Below are 15977 nucleotides of genomic sequence, written 5' to 3'. Positions count from 1 at the left end.
CTTGATTTGCCTCATAATGTACACACAGATTTTATTTTATCAGAAACTTATTAAGAATTAGCTGGGATAATGTACACACCAATTTTATTTTATTGTGAATTTATTATAGCTCAATAATGTAAACACCAATTTTAGCATTAAAACCAAGGCTACACTTTATGTTCTTTTTGTGCATGTGCTACACTTTCTCGAGTACAAAATCTTACGATATGCACTAAGGTGTTTATGATTGGCTAGTAAACAGTGGTGAGATGGTTATTTATGCCTTTAAGATCAAGTCCGACAATCAAAGGCATGTGATTTCAAAATCAAGATCAAGTGATCAAAAACTATAAACATCTTCCCGCACAACATGCACTACAAAGCTCAAACTAGTAAAGTGCAATAAAATAAGTTCATCCAAGCTAAACAAGGTACATAAACATGATATGTAAAGATAATATGGCCAACTTCAATTACACATCCATGATGTATAATACAAAAGAAATAAAAATCTTTTTGGTTTCAAAAAAAAATTTTATGACCAAAACTAAAAGCACACATTATGCTAAATGATTAAAAATGCAAATGCAATACATGCCAATGCTTGACTAAGTTATAGAGGGTACACAAACAAGAAATATCAATTTCATAGTTAACCCATGAGTTCATGTACAAACTAGTACATACTCACACAAAATCAAAAATAGCTTAGCACTTATATAACACATACTATTCAAGTTTCTCCATAATGTCAAGCATGTTCTAAATTAAGAGAGAGATATTATGAGTCATGTAATCCTCAAGAAAAATAAAACAAGACTCAAAAAAAATATTTTTGTCTTTTTGAAATTTTTCAATGTTTTTGGATTTTTGAATAATCAAAACAACTTAAGAAAATAAAACAACCAAAAAACTAAAAGAAAACATGTCCACAATTAATTGAAAGAATTAAATCTGGGACAAGTAAACAATACTCACCTTAGAGAATCTTTTCTCACCCATATAGCACGAGTCTTCGGCTTTGTAGGTGAAAATCCATGTGAAGCAGAGTATATTTGAGGGGTTACACCAATCTTCTGAGAAATACTAAAATTCTACAATTTCCTTTCACAAGCCAACAAACTTAAATTTTTCAAAAGTATATGAAACAATTTATTTGGACTTATGGCAGCAGAAATATCATCACATATCCTAGATTGAAATACAGAATATTTAAATTTCAATTTATAACAATTAAGACGAATGTGACCGGAGACACCACAAAAGTGACAAACAGGAACAAATTTAGGAACATCAGTATTCCTAACAGCAAATCTAGTTTCAGATTTTGGTTTTTGCCTTAACAAAGAACAATTTAGTCTAATATGACCAACAACACCACAAAGGTGACAAGTAGGCAAAAAAATAGATTTTTTTTGCACACTAACAGTAGGTTTAGAAACTTTAGCGTCTACATCAGAACTTTTACCTTTGTCTAACCTAGCCAAATAAGCATTTTCTTTATTATTTGAAAGGAGGGATATAAACTTTCTCAGTTTTAGGTTTAAGAGAAACAGAAACACTTCTGTTATCAACAGTAAGCTTGGTACTAGTCAAATTTTCAATTTTAGCCTTAGATTCAACTAACTCTTATTCCAAGCTTTTCATCTTTACATCTTGAGAGGAAATTTGATTTCTCAAAAATTCATTCTTTTTATTAGATTCATCTAATCTAACAATCAATTCCTCTTTTTCAAAATTAGTCAATTTTAACTCTTCCTTGAATTTCTTAACAATTTTCAAAGATTTAGATAATTACTTATGAAGAGTTTCAAAAGCATAAAAAAAATCGACAGAAACAATAGTGTCCTTTTTATTCAAATCATCACAGTAAAAAACGGTAAGACACTTCAAATTATCTATGATAACAGGGATCAAGGATTAGCTTAGAGATCAAAATATCTATAACAAAAGAGCTACCCGCTCTAATACCACTTGTAGAGTTTGTTTAGACCCCTTAAATCACAATTGGATTAACCTAGTTAACAAGCCAAGTTATTACTTAGTCCAAATTCCAGATATAGGTTAATACAATCATACAATCATATCAATGTAAAGTGCGGAATATAAAAATACAAAGATATGATGACTCATGAAAATCAAACCGGTAAAAAACCTAGGGAAGATTTAACCTAACTATCCTCAAAGTAAACCTGAATCCACTATGAAAGAATCGAAATTGTACAATAACGATTTAGACCACTGACATCCTATTGCTACCCACCAGTAGAACTTACAGACATGACCACGTGCAAGCTCCGAGACCACGGACTCTTTCTTTCTTGGATTCTCCAACAAGTACAAGCACACCCGCTTGTGTATCTTTAAGCTCTTATGGCAGCAACTGAACGATCATCAAATTCTCGAAGAAATCTCCTTCTTGATAATTCCAAGCTTGTGTGAAGGCAAGCACCTCTCAGATCTCACAAGAGATTCACACAAACAGTAATATGAGCAGCAAAGACTCTAGAGAGTTTTTTGGGTACAAACCCTAAAAATATAAAGAGGCACACTCTTTTCTCTCTTAGAAGCCTTCAAAAACGTGCTTAGGGTTTCTTTTATATAGTGGGAGAAGTAGATTTGAAACCCTAATCCTTAATGGGCTTGAACTGTGTTTGGACCGACTTAAAATTCTGCAAAAAATTCATGATGCACGATTTTCGATCGGTCGAGTTTATTGTTCAATCGATCGAGCCGTGCTGAAATAGAACAGTAATTTCCTGCAACTACTCGATTCCAAACTTATATTAAACCAAATTTTGAGCAAGTCTAAATCTAGACTAAATGTTTTGATCATGGTTTGCCAACAAAATACACATTGAAGTTCTAATACATTAGTTCCTAAGGTCTTAGAACCTAACACTGTGTATCTTTTTATTGGGTAATTCCACACAAGATTTGTGTAGAAATTAAGAAAGAACATTGAGCACATGTACACTTGTAAAATGGAGGGAAGATAGGTCGTAAACACCCGTCACATATCTCATAATTCTCAAGCTCATTGGTAAGCTTTAAGTCATGCACATGACTAAAATGTTTGATTTCTATTGGTATTTCAATTTTTTCCTCTTCCACTTTGGTTGTTGACTCGATGGACTCCTCTTCTAATTCCCACTCAAAGGTTAGCTCCCTACCTTCCATTTTTGTAGCACAATCAAGGTGGGCAACATAATCACATCTTGAGCAATAATAAATCCCATATTTTGTGTTCACCTTTTTCACACAGATTTGGCAAATTTGGTGCTCAGATTGATAGGGCTTGAGATAGTTGGTAAGGTTGAGAGGGTCCCTGTGCCGTATATGTTTGACCATGCTTGGTAAGGAAGCACAAATGCGGTCAACCCAAAATCCACATATGGCACAAAGGCAAGGCATGCCCTTTTTTACCACAAAAATCACACATGAATGGAATCGATCCCTGGAAGAGGGCCAATGGGTGGTCGTGAAATTTAACTGCAATGATTTGTAGAGTAGAAGCACATTGGATATCGAGGTTGAATTTGCAGAGTAAACAATGATAAAAGAACTCTCGGCAAACTGAATTGCAGTGGTTGCATTTGTAAATGTCCTTATCATGCTTTGACTTTTTATGAAAAACGAGAGCGTGTTTGTCATGTACGAGGTGCTGCAACTCCTGGGGTAGTTTGGCGCATGAAAGATGAAGAAAAAATATACACCTTATACAGCAAAAGCATGAACCCTTAATTTGTTCACCACACCCATTACAGTTGATTATAAAATATCCTAGCCGGCTTGATCGAAGTTTAGCGGGCAAAAAATTTCCTGGAAATTCATCGATCATGAAAGGATGCTCATGGATAAATTCTCAAAGCTCCGTTTTCCTTCGTCTCCCTGTCAAACACGCATACAACTAATTTGTCTACGAGACTTAATTGTAATCGGTGTTTTGTGTTTAATTGAATAGATATTCAATATATGTTATCAAATGATTATCTTAGATACTCACCTGGAAATTGAACACCTTGTGTAAGCATAACTTTCCGTGCACTTCAATAGAACGCACCCTTTAGGTCCTTAATTAGTCACTCCCTGGCCCCTGCACTAAAAAGAGAAGATCATCTACAAATGAAAATAAGCTTTGGATCTATCAATTAACTGAAAGAAATTGCTGTAGAAATCAAAGTAAACATACTCCCTATCTCATCATAAAATTAAATGGCAAAATAACAACAAATATCTTATTGTATTTCACTTCTATATGATCGATACAGCCCAGGCTACTTAAAAAAAAATCTCACCCACAAACAAGAACTTTAATAAGGCTTCAAAACTTTTTTTTTTTTGAGAGAGAGAAGGCCTCAAAACTTGGTTGGTTTTTTTGGTTGGATGAATTCAGGTTGGGTAGATTTATAATCTCTACTTCTATATGGATTTTTTAAAAGTAGAATCTAGATAGCTTAAGGGAGTGGTAAGGAATGAATAAATTAATGCGTAACGAAATAGAAAAGAATGGAATCGAATGGTCTTTTTTTTTCTTGGATGTTAAATGTAAAAGAAAAGAAAGAAAAGAAAAATATATATATATATATATATATATATATATATAACTCAATAATTATTATATATTCCTTGATTTTTATGCATGTGTGCTTTTAATTGAAGGGGGAAAATCTAATTTGACTCAATTAATAATTAGTGTTTCATCCATAATCCAATGCATTAACATTTAAACACTAAAACAAATTAAAAGTAATTAAGAAATTTTATTATTATATGTTGTTGAACTGTAACTTTGCAAAGATAAAAAAAATGTCCATTAGCATTTCATCATATTATAATTATGCAATTATGTCAGATAAGTTATAAAAAAGAGAAGTATTAATTTGTTATCACTCCATTTCTATTTGGGATGATGCATGCAATATGAAAAGAATTTCTACTTTGGGGGATGAAGCAAGGATCCTTCTTTTGTATAGAACACAAAAACAACCAAAGGAAAATTGGAATGGTTTCTCTACGTTAATTGAGACAAAAGTTATTCTTTTATCTATTTGTATTCTGTTTGCGTGCATCATCGCAATTATGTCGAATAATTTACAGGAAAAAAAGTAACTTGTTATCACACCATTTCTATTTTTGATGATGCATGCAATATGGAAGGAGTTTTTGCTTAGGGGTTGAAGCAAGGTATCCTTCTTTTGTTTGGAACACAAAAAACAACCAAAGAGAAAATAGAATGGTTTCCTCCCATTAATTGAGACAAAAGTTATTCTTTTGTCCCTATTTTTATTTAGCTTGCGAGCATCATTGCAATTATGCCAAATAATTTACCAAAAAAAAAAAAAAAAACTTGTTAACACTCCATTTCTATTTGTGATGATGCATGCAATATGGAAAGAGCTTTTGCTTAGGGGATGAAGCAATGAATTATTTCTTTTTTTTTTTGGAAAAAAAAAAAAAACCAAAGAAAAAAAATGTAATGGTTTCTCTTATTGAGATAAAGTTATTCTTTTATCTAATTTTGATGTTTTATTTCAAGCGAGAAAAGGACTTTAATAATCTTGTTGCCCAGCGCCGTGGTTTTTTTTTACTATTTTTTAGGGAGAGAACACATTGAAAGAGGGTTTGGATAGAGATTATTTTTTCTGCGTTTACTTTTTTGCGTTTTGCTTTTTTTTTTTTTCTTCGTTTGCTGCTGCGGTGGGGGACAAATGCACTGTGCGCGCACTGTGCACATACTGTGCGTGCACTGTTCATGTACTTTTTAGCAATTTTTTATTAAAAATGGGTCCCGCAATACTATTCACACATTTAAAAATTATTTTGCTACAGTGTTTTCAGTTTTCAGTTTTCAGTTTTCAGCAATAAGTTCTATCCAAACGGATCCTAAGAAGACAACAAATAAGGGCTTAATATATTATATAAGAACACCACTCAATCTTAGTAGAAATCCTAGTGAGATTCAAGACGGTTTAAGGATGTCAGATCTTAGGATCGTAAGATTCAAATCGAGATACTAATAACTATGATACACAATAGTAGCACGATAGTTTTTTTTTTTTTTTTTTGTGCGCATATGGACAAAATTTAAGAGAACAAGTTTACTCTATAACTTAATGTTTTTTCAATTTTATTCAATGTTCATCTGATATCAATTATTTTTAGCTGTTTGAAAAAGTTATAATTATTTTAAAAAATGACAATTAAAAGTACAATGTCAGATCTTTAATACATAACAATTCCTCAACCAAGTGGAGCTACAAGGTTCTTGAAAATCTATATATTGTCCTTAATATATCGTTAAGTTATATCTTTAAAGAAAAAAAAATGGTAACTCAAAAGTAAAATGGAGGCTCATAACCACAGTGTCTAGATGAGTTGGAAAAAATTTTAAATTACGTAATCCAACCCGGCCCAACCAACAATGTTAATAGTTTAAAAATATATGTTGTTACCTGTAAATTGTTTTAACAATTTATACCAATTCTATAAAAATTGGTATAAATTGTTATCAATTAGGAAATGAGATTTAATAATTAAATGAAATCTAAACTTGTTACCAACCCACAATGTTAATAGTTTATAAAAATATATGTTGTTACTTGGATTATTTTGGTATGTTGAGATATTTAGTTTTGATAGAATTGGAATATTTGGCTCACATCTATAAAGTTGTTATCAATTAGGAAATGAGCTTAAATAATTAAATGAAAATTAAACTTTTTATTAGTCTTGGCAAAATGGCCCTAAGCCAATTTCTACAAGTTAAGGTTGGATTGATTTTTAGAGATATCTCGGGTTGATATGGATTGGAGATTACTCAATCCAAGGTAAACAGTAGAGATGAAGAAATATCCTAAACTAAGTTTATTTTCATTTTTCTCACCTACATCCTTATTGCAGGTGGAAACAGGGAGGAAACTACATGTGGGCTTGGGAGGTCATGGCGCCACCCCTCCCCCAGATTTTTTTATTTTTATTTTTTATTTATACCAGATAAAAATTCTATTCTAATCTAATTTAAGTGTATATGTATGTAAAGATCTCTCTTAGAAACTTGAACCTCAATTCTTATCTCCCACACTCTACAAGCACTTAAACTTGTAAAGTGACCATCGTACTAAGAGCATGCAGTGGTAAAAATATTATATTTAAGACAACCCCCCAGATTTTGAAAAAATAATGAGTATTATACTACACAAAAACTCTTACTTTTGACCCTAAATTATATCTATGTGCCCCCTTCCCCAAATATTTTTACAAATGGACCCGGGAAATGTTCCCAAAATTTTTTTAATCAAGCCATCCCTTTGCTTTATAGCCCCAAGAATATCAAGAAAATCCATTAGACAAACCAACAAAACAATTCATAAACCCAGATAATTAGGAAAAAAAAAATCACAAATCCAGTCTAGAAAAAAATACTAACAAGACAATTACAAATGACAAATCCTTAGCAAAACAATCCTTTAGTGCAACAGCACCACCACCATCATCTTCTTCTCTAGCCGGCTGCCTTACTAGTTACTAGTACCACCAACAACTACCGTCAACATTTCATTCATATATACCGCATCTCTGCTTGCTTTCTTCTACTTCTATTTTTTACTAACTTCGCAACCTTCAAACTTCGGTGCAAGCCTTCTCTCTTTCTTGCAAAATGATGATTAACAAAAGCACCTGGGAGATTGTGGAAAAGATGGCTACAGCTCACTGCGGTTCTTGTGGCCAACACAAAGCCACGTGCACTTAATTAAGGTTACAACCTTACTTAATATTTATTTATTGGAGGTGAATTTTGACAAATCCACTATCAGATTATATATTTTTCTTATAACCTCCATATTTACAAAATTTCTAGAAAATTAAAGATCAATAGTTATTTCATCAATAAATTGTTTAAATTGTAAGTTTTTGTAATTTAAAATTATGCATAAAATATAAATTTAAAGATTATAAAGTAAATAATATCTGATTGACATACAATTTGACATGTGTATTAAGAGAGTAAAGAATATACAATTCAATAGATAGATTTTCAAAATATGTAGTAATTTTTGTTTTATTGAGTAAAAATATTGTAGCCTAAGGCTACAACCGATTTTGTAACTAAATTTTGTTTTTTTGTTTTGTTTTTGTTTTTTTTTTTTTTTTTTTGTAGTTGATCATATTTACTACCTTTATATTCATAAAGTTATCTTTAAAAATGTAGTAGTATTTTATTTCTTTGGGCTAAGCTTTTAAATTTCAATTCTTACTGGACTTTTTGGCTGGTGAATGGATTGGGTAATGGACTTGCATTTTTAAGAGTTGTCAAATGTTCTTGGCTCTCGAACCTTTTACTGGTGCTTTGATTATATCTAGAACTTATAAATATACAAAAATATGTTAGTTTAAAAATAAATGTAATATATTTATAATCTAGAAACTTGATTCTCCAAAAAAAAAAAAAATCTAGAAACAGTACACGGTAGTGATTGATATTTACAAAATTCATTTCCTTGACCAAACTAAATGAACTCCAGTATAAAATTAAAAATAAATACTCACTAGTTGTTAATTTGTTACGCCAATGATTATTAGCATTAATTTTGTTGTAACTTTATTGTGTTAATAAATTATTAATAATAATATAGTTGTGGCTTGTGGGTTAATTTTTTTTTTTTTTTAAATGTTAAACTAAAGAAATAAATATCAGAATGAAAGATAAAAAAATATTAATTTTAATATTGGATAAGGATTCTTGACTTTGCAAGTCAAGAAACAATTTGAATCATTATGTAGGATAAATTCCTAAAAATTAATATTAGAATACATCCACAAATATGATGTGTATACATTTAATTTTTTGGTTATGCTTGCCTTCACTAAGTTCAAATCTTGGTTCCGCCCCTGGTTGGAAATGAAAGAGAGCAACGAACAAATCATTGCAAATCTCAAAACAAAATCACTGCATAGCCAAAAATATCATTCCTGACCCCAAACTTGTCAGGAACTCATGATCATTGCTATGAAACGGCCACAGCCCTAAGCCTTATGGCACCGCGCCACCATCTACACCTCCTTATGACTCTCACAAGTCACACAACCCATTAGCATCAAGGATGAGAGTAAGAAACTAAAGAGGAAGAGACAAACGAGTGACATTGAAAAAATAAAGTACCTTTAGCAAATCTACAATGCTAATCAGATTTGACTACACATTATAGCTCGCATTTGGTTTGGTCTTCACTCTTTAGATAGTTCAACACTAGTTTTACCTTTCTGGGTTAGTCAGCAAAATTTTAGCTGAACTAATTGGAATACTGATCCTGTGCTAACGATAAAAAGCTACAATATCTATCCCATAAATAAAAGTAAAAAGAAGTTGATGAATCAAACAAGAAGATAAAGCCAAGTACAAGCAAGCACATGATATAACTGTTGGCTGTTTCTCCTTCAAACAGTCTTAGTAACAGAAATGATCTGGACCTCAAATACATATTCCAGAAAGCAAAAGGTTATACCTTGTGCCTCCTCAACATCATACACAGCTCGTGCAATCTTACAAAATTCACAAGTTGCAAGAGTCAATAACTTGATTTATAGAGAAGAAACATTAATTTGTAATAGAAGCAGACAAATTTATTTCTAATGCTCCCTAAACGACCTGTAGAGGGTCTGATACATTTGATGAAAGATGCTGATTTTCAAATTTCTCATCATCCAAGCCAAAGGAGCTGCACGGTTTAAAGCACATTAGCATTAGTAGAAAGAACAACAATAGCTACATAACAAAATGTTAAGTGCCCCTAATCATCTCCCCAGTACTTGGTTTGTAATTTGTTGTGATAAGAGCATTTTTCTAATAAACTAAATGAATATTGAAACAAAATGGAAGTCCCAAAACAATGTTGATAACTTTGGCCCCCCCCACTGGAATTGTCTACACCAAATGAGTTTAAACAATTCAAAGTGCATTATTTTCAGTGATTTTCACTACCTGGGAGGCAACCCATTTAAATTCTGCAAGCAAACCCTCTCTATGTAATCAATTCTCAAATGTGTTACTCCATTCCTATTCAACAATTGAAGTCCGTGGTTAAGAAAGACAAATCACTTACTTCAATTTCCTTTTTTAAAGTATCTGGTTATAAATGAGCCTTATAAGTAATTCTGGATATCACATTCTTCTTTTTCTTTTACTTAAATGAATTTTGACTCCCCTCCCAATCACAAAAAGAGAGGGGGGCGGGGGGCTCATAGGTCACTTTACTAGTTCACTGCTTCAGGGGGGCACATTTCAGTGGTAAAAAAAAACCCAATAAAATATTTGATTTATTTATGATGATACTCATTGCTTTGACAATTTACATAGTTGAAAAAAGTAAAAACCAAGACCTACTTAGCCACATTGTGAAGTATCAAGATATGTTAGTAAAGAAAGAAAATAATAATAAAAGGTTGATAGTATTGAGGATCTCTTATTGAAGTTCCATTAATTTTAAACTTTCCATATTTAGTGTCAAACAGCACATGAGAAACTTCTCTAAATAGGGGCAAAATAAGGCCTTCATCTTTGTGCAGGAGGCATTAATTAAAGGATAGGTTTGTATGCATGGGATGTATGCACTGCAAATATGCAAAGTATGAGACCAATGAGCTATAGCTCAACTAATACTTCCTCCTATAGTATTAGGATGAAAGGTGAGGTACCTCACCAATGAAAAGATACAAAGTATGAGTTTAGCACACGCTAGGTGCACGTGTAACTTACCAATGAGAAGATACAAAGTATGAGAAAACTTTCAAAAAACTTTCAAAAACACAGGATATGATGACCATAAACAGGTTAAATGTATATGTCATAAATCAAACATTGAAATAGTAAAGTCTTATATCATACTTGTTTCAAGTGAAACATATAGTGCAATAGAATTATTACCTTCAAAGAAGAAATAGACGTAAATACCCCATACCTTACTGTTTGCTTGTTGATCCAATTAAGCAATCGATCAGCTGTCCGTGCATCATCAATAGCATGTATTTCATTTTTCTCTCGTTTAGGTTCCCAACCACCCGATACAAATTTAGAAGAAGGGGCCCAAAAGAGCACAGGATAATAATCCACAGAAAACTTATCACAAAGTTTAGTGTTTATCTGGCTGCCAAAAAAGTGAAAGGAGAATGACCAACCACCAATTCAAAATAAATAGGATCAAGTGTCATGTAAGAAACCGAATAAGAGAGATGCAATAAATCAAACATAGAAAAGTGTCTTTTTCTTTATGTTAGAGCATACAAACCAAATTTTAAGCTAGTAACTTTGGACCCACCAAGGTTAATCAACCAGTGAATCTGTGACTACAAGTCTGGTCCATCAAGTGAGCTACATGCTCTTTGTCACGCTACTCTGCCAACCATTGGCTTTGATATCACTCATTAAAGTGAAGGACATGTTAGGACATCACATTCCCATGTTGGTTTATTTGAGACTTAGATATGGAGGTTCATGTACAAGCTGAACATCTCCACCTATTAACTTAAACTTTTAAGTTGGATACTCTAACATAATATCAAAATCCGGTATCTTATAAAAAAAAAAAATAATAATAATAATCAAAAAATGGTTTGTTTATTCTTAGACCTGACATGCCATGCTTGTTTGCCTTTGTTTCAGCTTTGATTAGGCCATCAGGCCTGTTTGTCTTGATTTAGGTTTTGGTTGGACTAGGGGAATTAAGCGTGACAGAAGCCTAGTCAAGCCACAAAGTTTCTTCCTCAAAAGCCCTCTATACTTCTAATAGACCCCGTTGAAAGTATTATAAATTTTCAGCAGGATTTATTTCACCTTGTCAAAAATGTATCACTGCAGATCATCCTTAGTTACCTATTTGATAGAAGAGCTTCGATCCATGTTCTCTAGTTTACAGTTTAGCCGTGTCTTGTGATCAGATGGTCTAGATTAAAACAACTGTAATTTTAGACACGGTTATTCTGTTCCTTTGGTGCTTTACTGATATGAGTATGCAAAGAAGTCCAAATAACTTGCCATAACCATCAATCAATAGGCTTATCTGTTCCAAACAATCAGCAGATTTAACAGCCTTTCAGACACATTAGGACGAATGAAAAGATCAAACTAAAATCCAAGAAGTACAGGCAGCAAAAGTCAAAGGAGTACTATTGAATTTAAGCCAATACATGGAGAAAATAACCTATATAATTATTTGGATTGCCAATTCCACAAGTCACCCAGATCTCCACAAATAAATAAATATATCACCTAAAACAACAATTCCAGGGCTAGTCATTTCCTTAAAAATCCCAATATACGTTTACAAAGCATAGATCTAACAAAGTGGAAATAAAGCTATAAAATAATAACCAGTGGGCGAAGAATTCGACGACAGCAAAGGTGGCAGGGGTGTCTCTAAGAGCGGCATTGAAATTAGTGACGTTTAAATCAGCAGTGTAATCGTGAGGGCAGATATCAACGACAACGACAACGTTGTCGTTTTTGTCGTCGTCGTCGTCGTCGACGATCGCATCGAAGGAGAGAGGGAGATGGTGAAGAGAACGGTGAAGATGATGTCAATTCTGCATCTCAGCCCTGCCGCTGCTGCTAGAAACTTGACTCTGGTTCTGCTTAATGAGAAATTATATAATCCTCGTGATAAATCTTCATGTGACTTCTTCATCTTTTCTTCAAACGTGACGCAAGCGTATGATGTTTGCCCTTTGCTTCCATATCCGCTCCCATATCCACTTCGCTAGGAATTTAGCCTAGAGGGTGCAAAATTAAAAGATGATATTAAAAATAAAATTTATCTAAAAAATATTAATCAATAATAATAATAAAATAAATAAATAATTGTAAGTAAATATGAATATATTTTATATTATTAAAATAAATAAACAAAAACAATCAATTCATAGTTATTAAAAAATTTATAAACTGATAGAGTAAAAATATGATTAGTGTTACTTAAAAAATATAATGAATAAATGTTTGAAATTATTTTTTGTGATTGGTGACATGCAAATTTGTAAGATATAAGTAGTAAAATTTGTAATACCTCTAGCATCATTCAAAGATAAAATGCTGTGAAAACTATCATAAATAGTAAAAATTGTGTAAATAATGATATAAAAAAAATAGTGAAATAGGAGCAAGTTGCACGTAGACAAGACAAAAGTAATGATTTGGTCACTTTCAACAAGTAGAATTTTTTTTTTTTCCTCCATGTGACTACTAATACAACAACAACAAAAAAAAAAAAAAAAAAAAAAAAAAAAAAAAATTTAGGAGTCAGGAAGGGCAGGTGCCCCCCTCTGGCTCCGCCGGTGGCTCTAATACAGCCATCTGATATCTGCGCTCTGCTTCAGTTATCCGATGTCTGCGCTCTAATTTAGCCTTAGGAAAAAAAAAATTATAAACAACAGCGTAAAAGATGTTATTAGTTGACTTATTACCGTTAATAACAAGTATGGTGTTCTACTCAACCTAAATATGCGCAACATTTTTTTTTTTTGGCAAATCGATAGACAAATCCTAAATAATGTCAAAAAGTTGTTAATTCACTATATAAAATAGTTTAATGTTGGTCAAGTATTCAAACTTTCCTTGGAAACATATATAACTGAGAAGCCATGAAAGAATCATGGTATTACATCGTTTCCAAGCAAGGAAATTTGGGTCTAAACTGTTAACGGGTTTTGGAATAATGGACTCGTTGATGAAACTAATCTTTTTCTTGGCTGTGAGCGTCATTATCATGGATTGACTCTTATGTTTTGTAATTCTCACCAATGAGAAACAAGTGCCAAACTAGAATTATTATTGGAGTGGGGCAAGAAAAAGGGGTTAAATGGACCCGAACTAGTTGTCCTACCAGAAACTTCAGACCAAAATATAAAAGATGCAAAAATCTTCCAGAGATTGTGATGCTCTGATACCAAGTGAGACTTAGAAAACTGCAAACTCCGCATTGCATTTGAACATATGATATATATATAAGGGAGGTTACCATGAACAAAGGTAAAGTATCTTAGATTATATAGGCGATTGCTAAGTAAAAGAAATAAAAACAAAATTAATGAATGCGGAACATGAGCTTCAATTCTAAATTTTATCCTCATAAATTTTCCCTTAAAAAATAAACTCAAACATTTTCTTACTTCTTTATATTCCACGGCGAAGTCCATCAGAGAGATTTCACAATTCGGCAGACCCTCCACCTGAATAATGGAATTACAAGTGGCACATTCATAGGCCACTTCATTGCAAAATTTACCACACTTGTCACATGAGTCATGGTCCATAGTCTTACGAGCAAGAGTGAGGGGATGTTGGTGGATGTCGGATGTGTAAGTGATTCCAAACTTGATGTTTCGGCAGTCTCGATGCTTGCTATTTAAGAACTCTCCAAATATACATTTGGGGTGAGCAGGAAAACTACATTCATCACAGTAATAGAACCAAAACTTTGAATCTCGTTCTTCCTCACAAATATCACAATAATATTCACCTGAAATATCTTCAGCAGTATATTGTAAGGAAAAAAGATGCTCATGTTGTCTATGTTTTACCTTGAGTGGCAGCGTAGCACATCCAAAATCTAGAGTAAATTCACCTTTAGTACAACGAAAGATTTTCATTTCATAATTACAAGCACTACAGTTCTCATCTAACGTTGTACTGGAGAGAATGAGGGAATGCTTGTGGCCAACATGAGTAAGCTTTTCAGGAATCAAACTACATGAAACATCGATTTGAAAAGCCCAGCATTCATAACACTTATAGGTAAAGCCATTAGTTAAAAGTTTGCAAGCATCACAAAGAGCAAGCCTAGGTCTCGTTGATGACAAGGTGAGCATGTGGTTGTGAAGTGGGTGTTGCTTTTCATGGGGTAATTCTACACAAGATTTGTGTAGAAAAAAAGAACACTGAGCACACTTGTAAAATGGAGGGAAGATGGACCGTATACACCCGTCGCATATTTCATAATTCTCAAGCTGATCGGTAAGCTTCAAGTCATGCACATGACTAAAATGTTTAATTTTTATAGGTATTTCAATTTTGTCCTCTCCCACCTTGGTTGATGACTCAATAGGCTCCTCATCTTTTGATTTCCAATTAAATATTAACTCCCTACCATCCTTGTGCATAGCACAATCAAGATGGGCAGCATAATCGCAACTTGAGCAATAATAAATCCCATAGTTTGTGTCCAACTTTTTTACACAAAATTGACAAAGTCGGTCCTCAGATTGATCAGTCTTGAGAGATTTGGTGAGGTTGAGACGGTGCTTGTGCCGAATATGTTTGACCATGTGTGGTAAGAAAGCACATTTGCGGTGGAACCAAATACCACATAAGGCACATAGGCAAGACATGTCCTCACCTTTTTTACCACAAAAATCACAAGTGAATGAGTTTGACCCCTGGACGAGGACCAATGGGTGGTCGTGAATTTCAACTTCAAGGATGGATTGCAGCGAAGAAGCACATTTGACAGCAAGGACAAATTTGCAGAGGGTACAATGGTAAAAGAAATGTTGGCAAACTAAATTGCAATGATTGCATTTGTAAGTACCCATATCATGATCTGTTTTTTCCCGGAGAACTAAAGGGTGTTTGTCATGTATTGGGAGTTGCAACTCACGGGGTAGTTTGGCGCATGAATTATGAAGACGAAAGCTACATTGTCGACAACAGATGCAAGAACCCATAATTGCTTCACCACACCCAGTACAAGAGGGCATAAGTTTCCGATATTCAAAATCAAACCTTTCTGCAAATGTCAATGATTTTCCAGGAAATTCATTGATTATCAAAGGATGCTCATGGATGAAGTGTTGAAGTTTCATCTCTCTTAGTTGTCTCCTTGTAAAACACACATACAACTAATTAGTCTATTGGACTTGAAAGTTGTGGTACTTTGCACTTGATTGTGGTGGGTGTTATGCTTTTATGTGAATACGTATTAAATGATTATCTTAGTTACTCACCT

At 33.1% G+C, this 15977-nt stretch overlaps 1 protein-coding gene and 2 long non-coding RNA genes across 3 annotated transcripts; all 3 read right to left on the bottom strand.

The window, feature by feature from the left end:
* Positions 1-3816: 3816 nt before the first annotated feature.
* Positions 3817-4350, bottom strand: LOC142605507 (uncharacterized). Its single transcript, XR_012839070.1, has 3 exons — positions 4281-4350; positions 3989-4078; positions 3817-3873 (listed from the first exon to the last, which is right to left on the bottom strand). It is a non-coding gene; the product is annotated as an uncharacterized LOC142605507 (long non-coding RNA).
* A 5118-nt stretch (positions 4351-9468) lies between these two features.
* LOC142608462 (uncharacterized) lies at positions 9469-12670 on the bottom strand. The gene is made up of 3 exons (XR_012839500.1): positions 11852-12670; positions 10941-11126; positions 9469-9701 (listed from the first exon to the last, which is right to left on the bottom strand). It is a non-coding gene; the product is annotated as an uncharacterized LOC142608462 (long non-coding RNA).
* A 721-nt stretch (positions 12671-13391) lies between these two features.
* LOC142608143 (uncharacterized) lies at positions 13392-15754 on the bottom strand. The gene has a single exon (XM_075779854.1). It carries the CDS (start codon positions 15727-15729, stop codon positions 13768-13770), a length of 1962 nt encoding a protein of 653 aa, XP_075635969.1. The 5' UTR covers positions 15730-15754; the 3' UTR covers positions 13392-13767.
* Between the last annotated feature and the right edge of the window lie 223 nt (positions 15755-15977).

The sequence above is a fragment of the Castanea sativa genome, chromosome 8 (genome assembly GCF_040712315.1).
Source record: "Castanea sativa cultivar Marrone di Chiusa Pesio chromosome 8, ASM4071231v1".
NCBI lineage: Eukaryota > Viridiplantae > Streptophyta > Magnoliopsida > Fagales > Fagaceae > Castanea > Castanea sativa.
The sequence above is the reverse complement of the archived record's forward strand: the minus strand, read 5'-3'. Positions and strand labels throughout refer to the sequence as shown.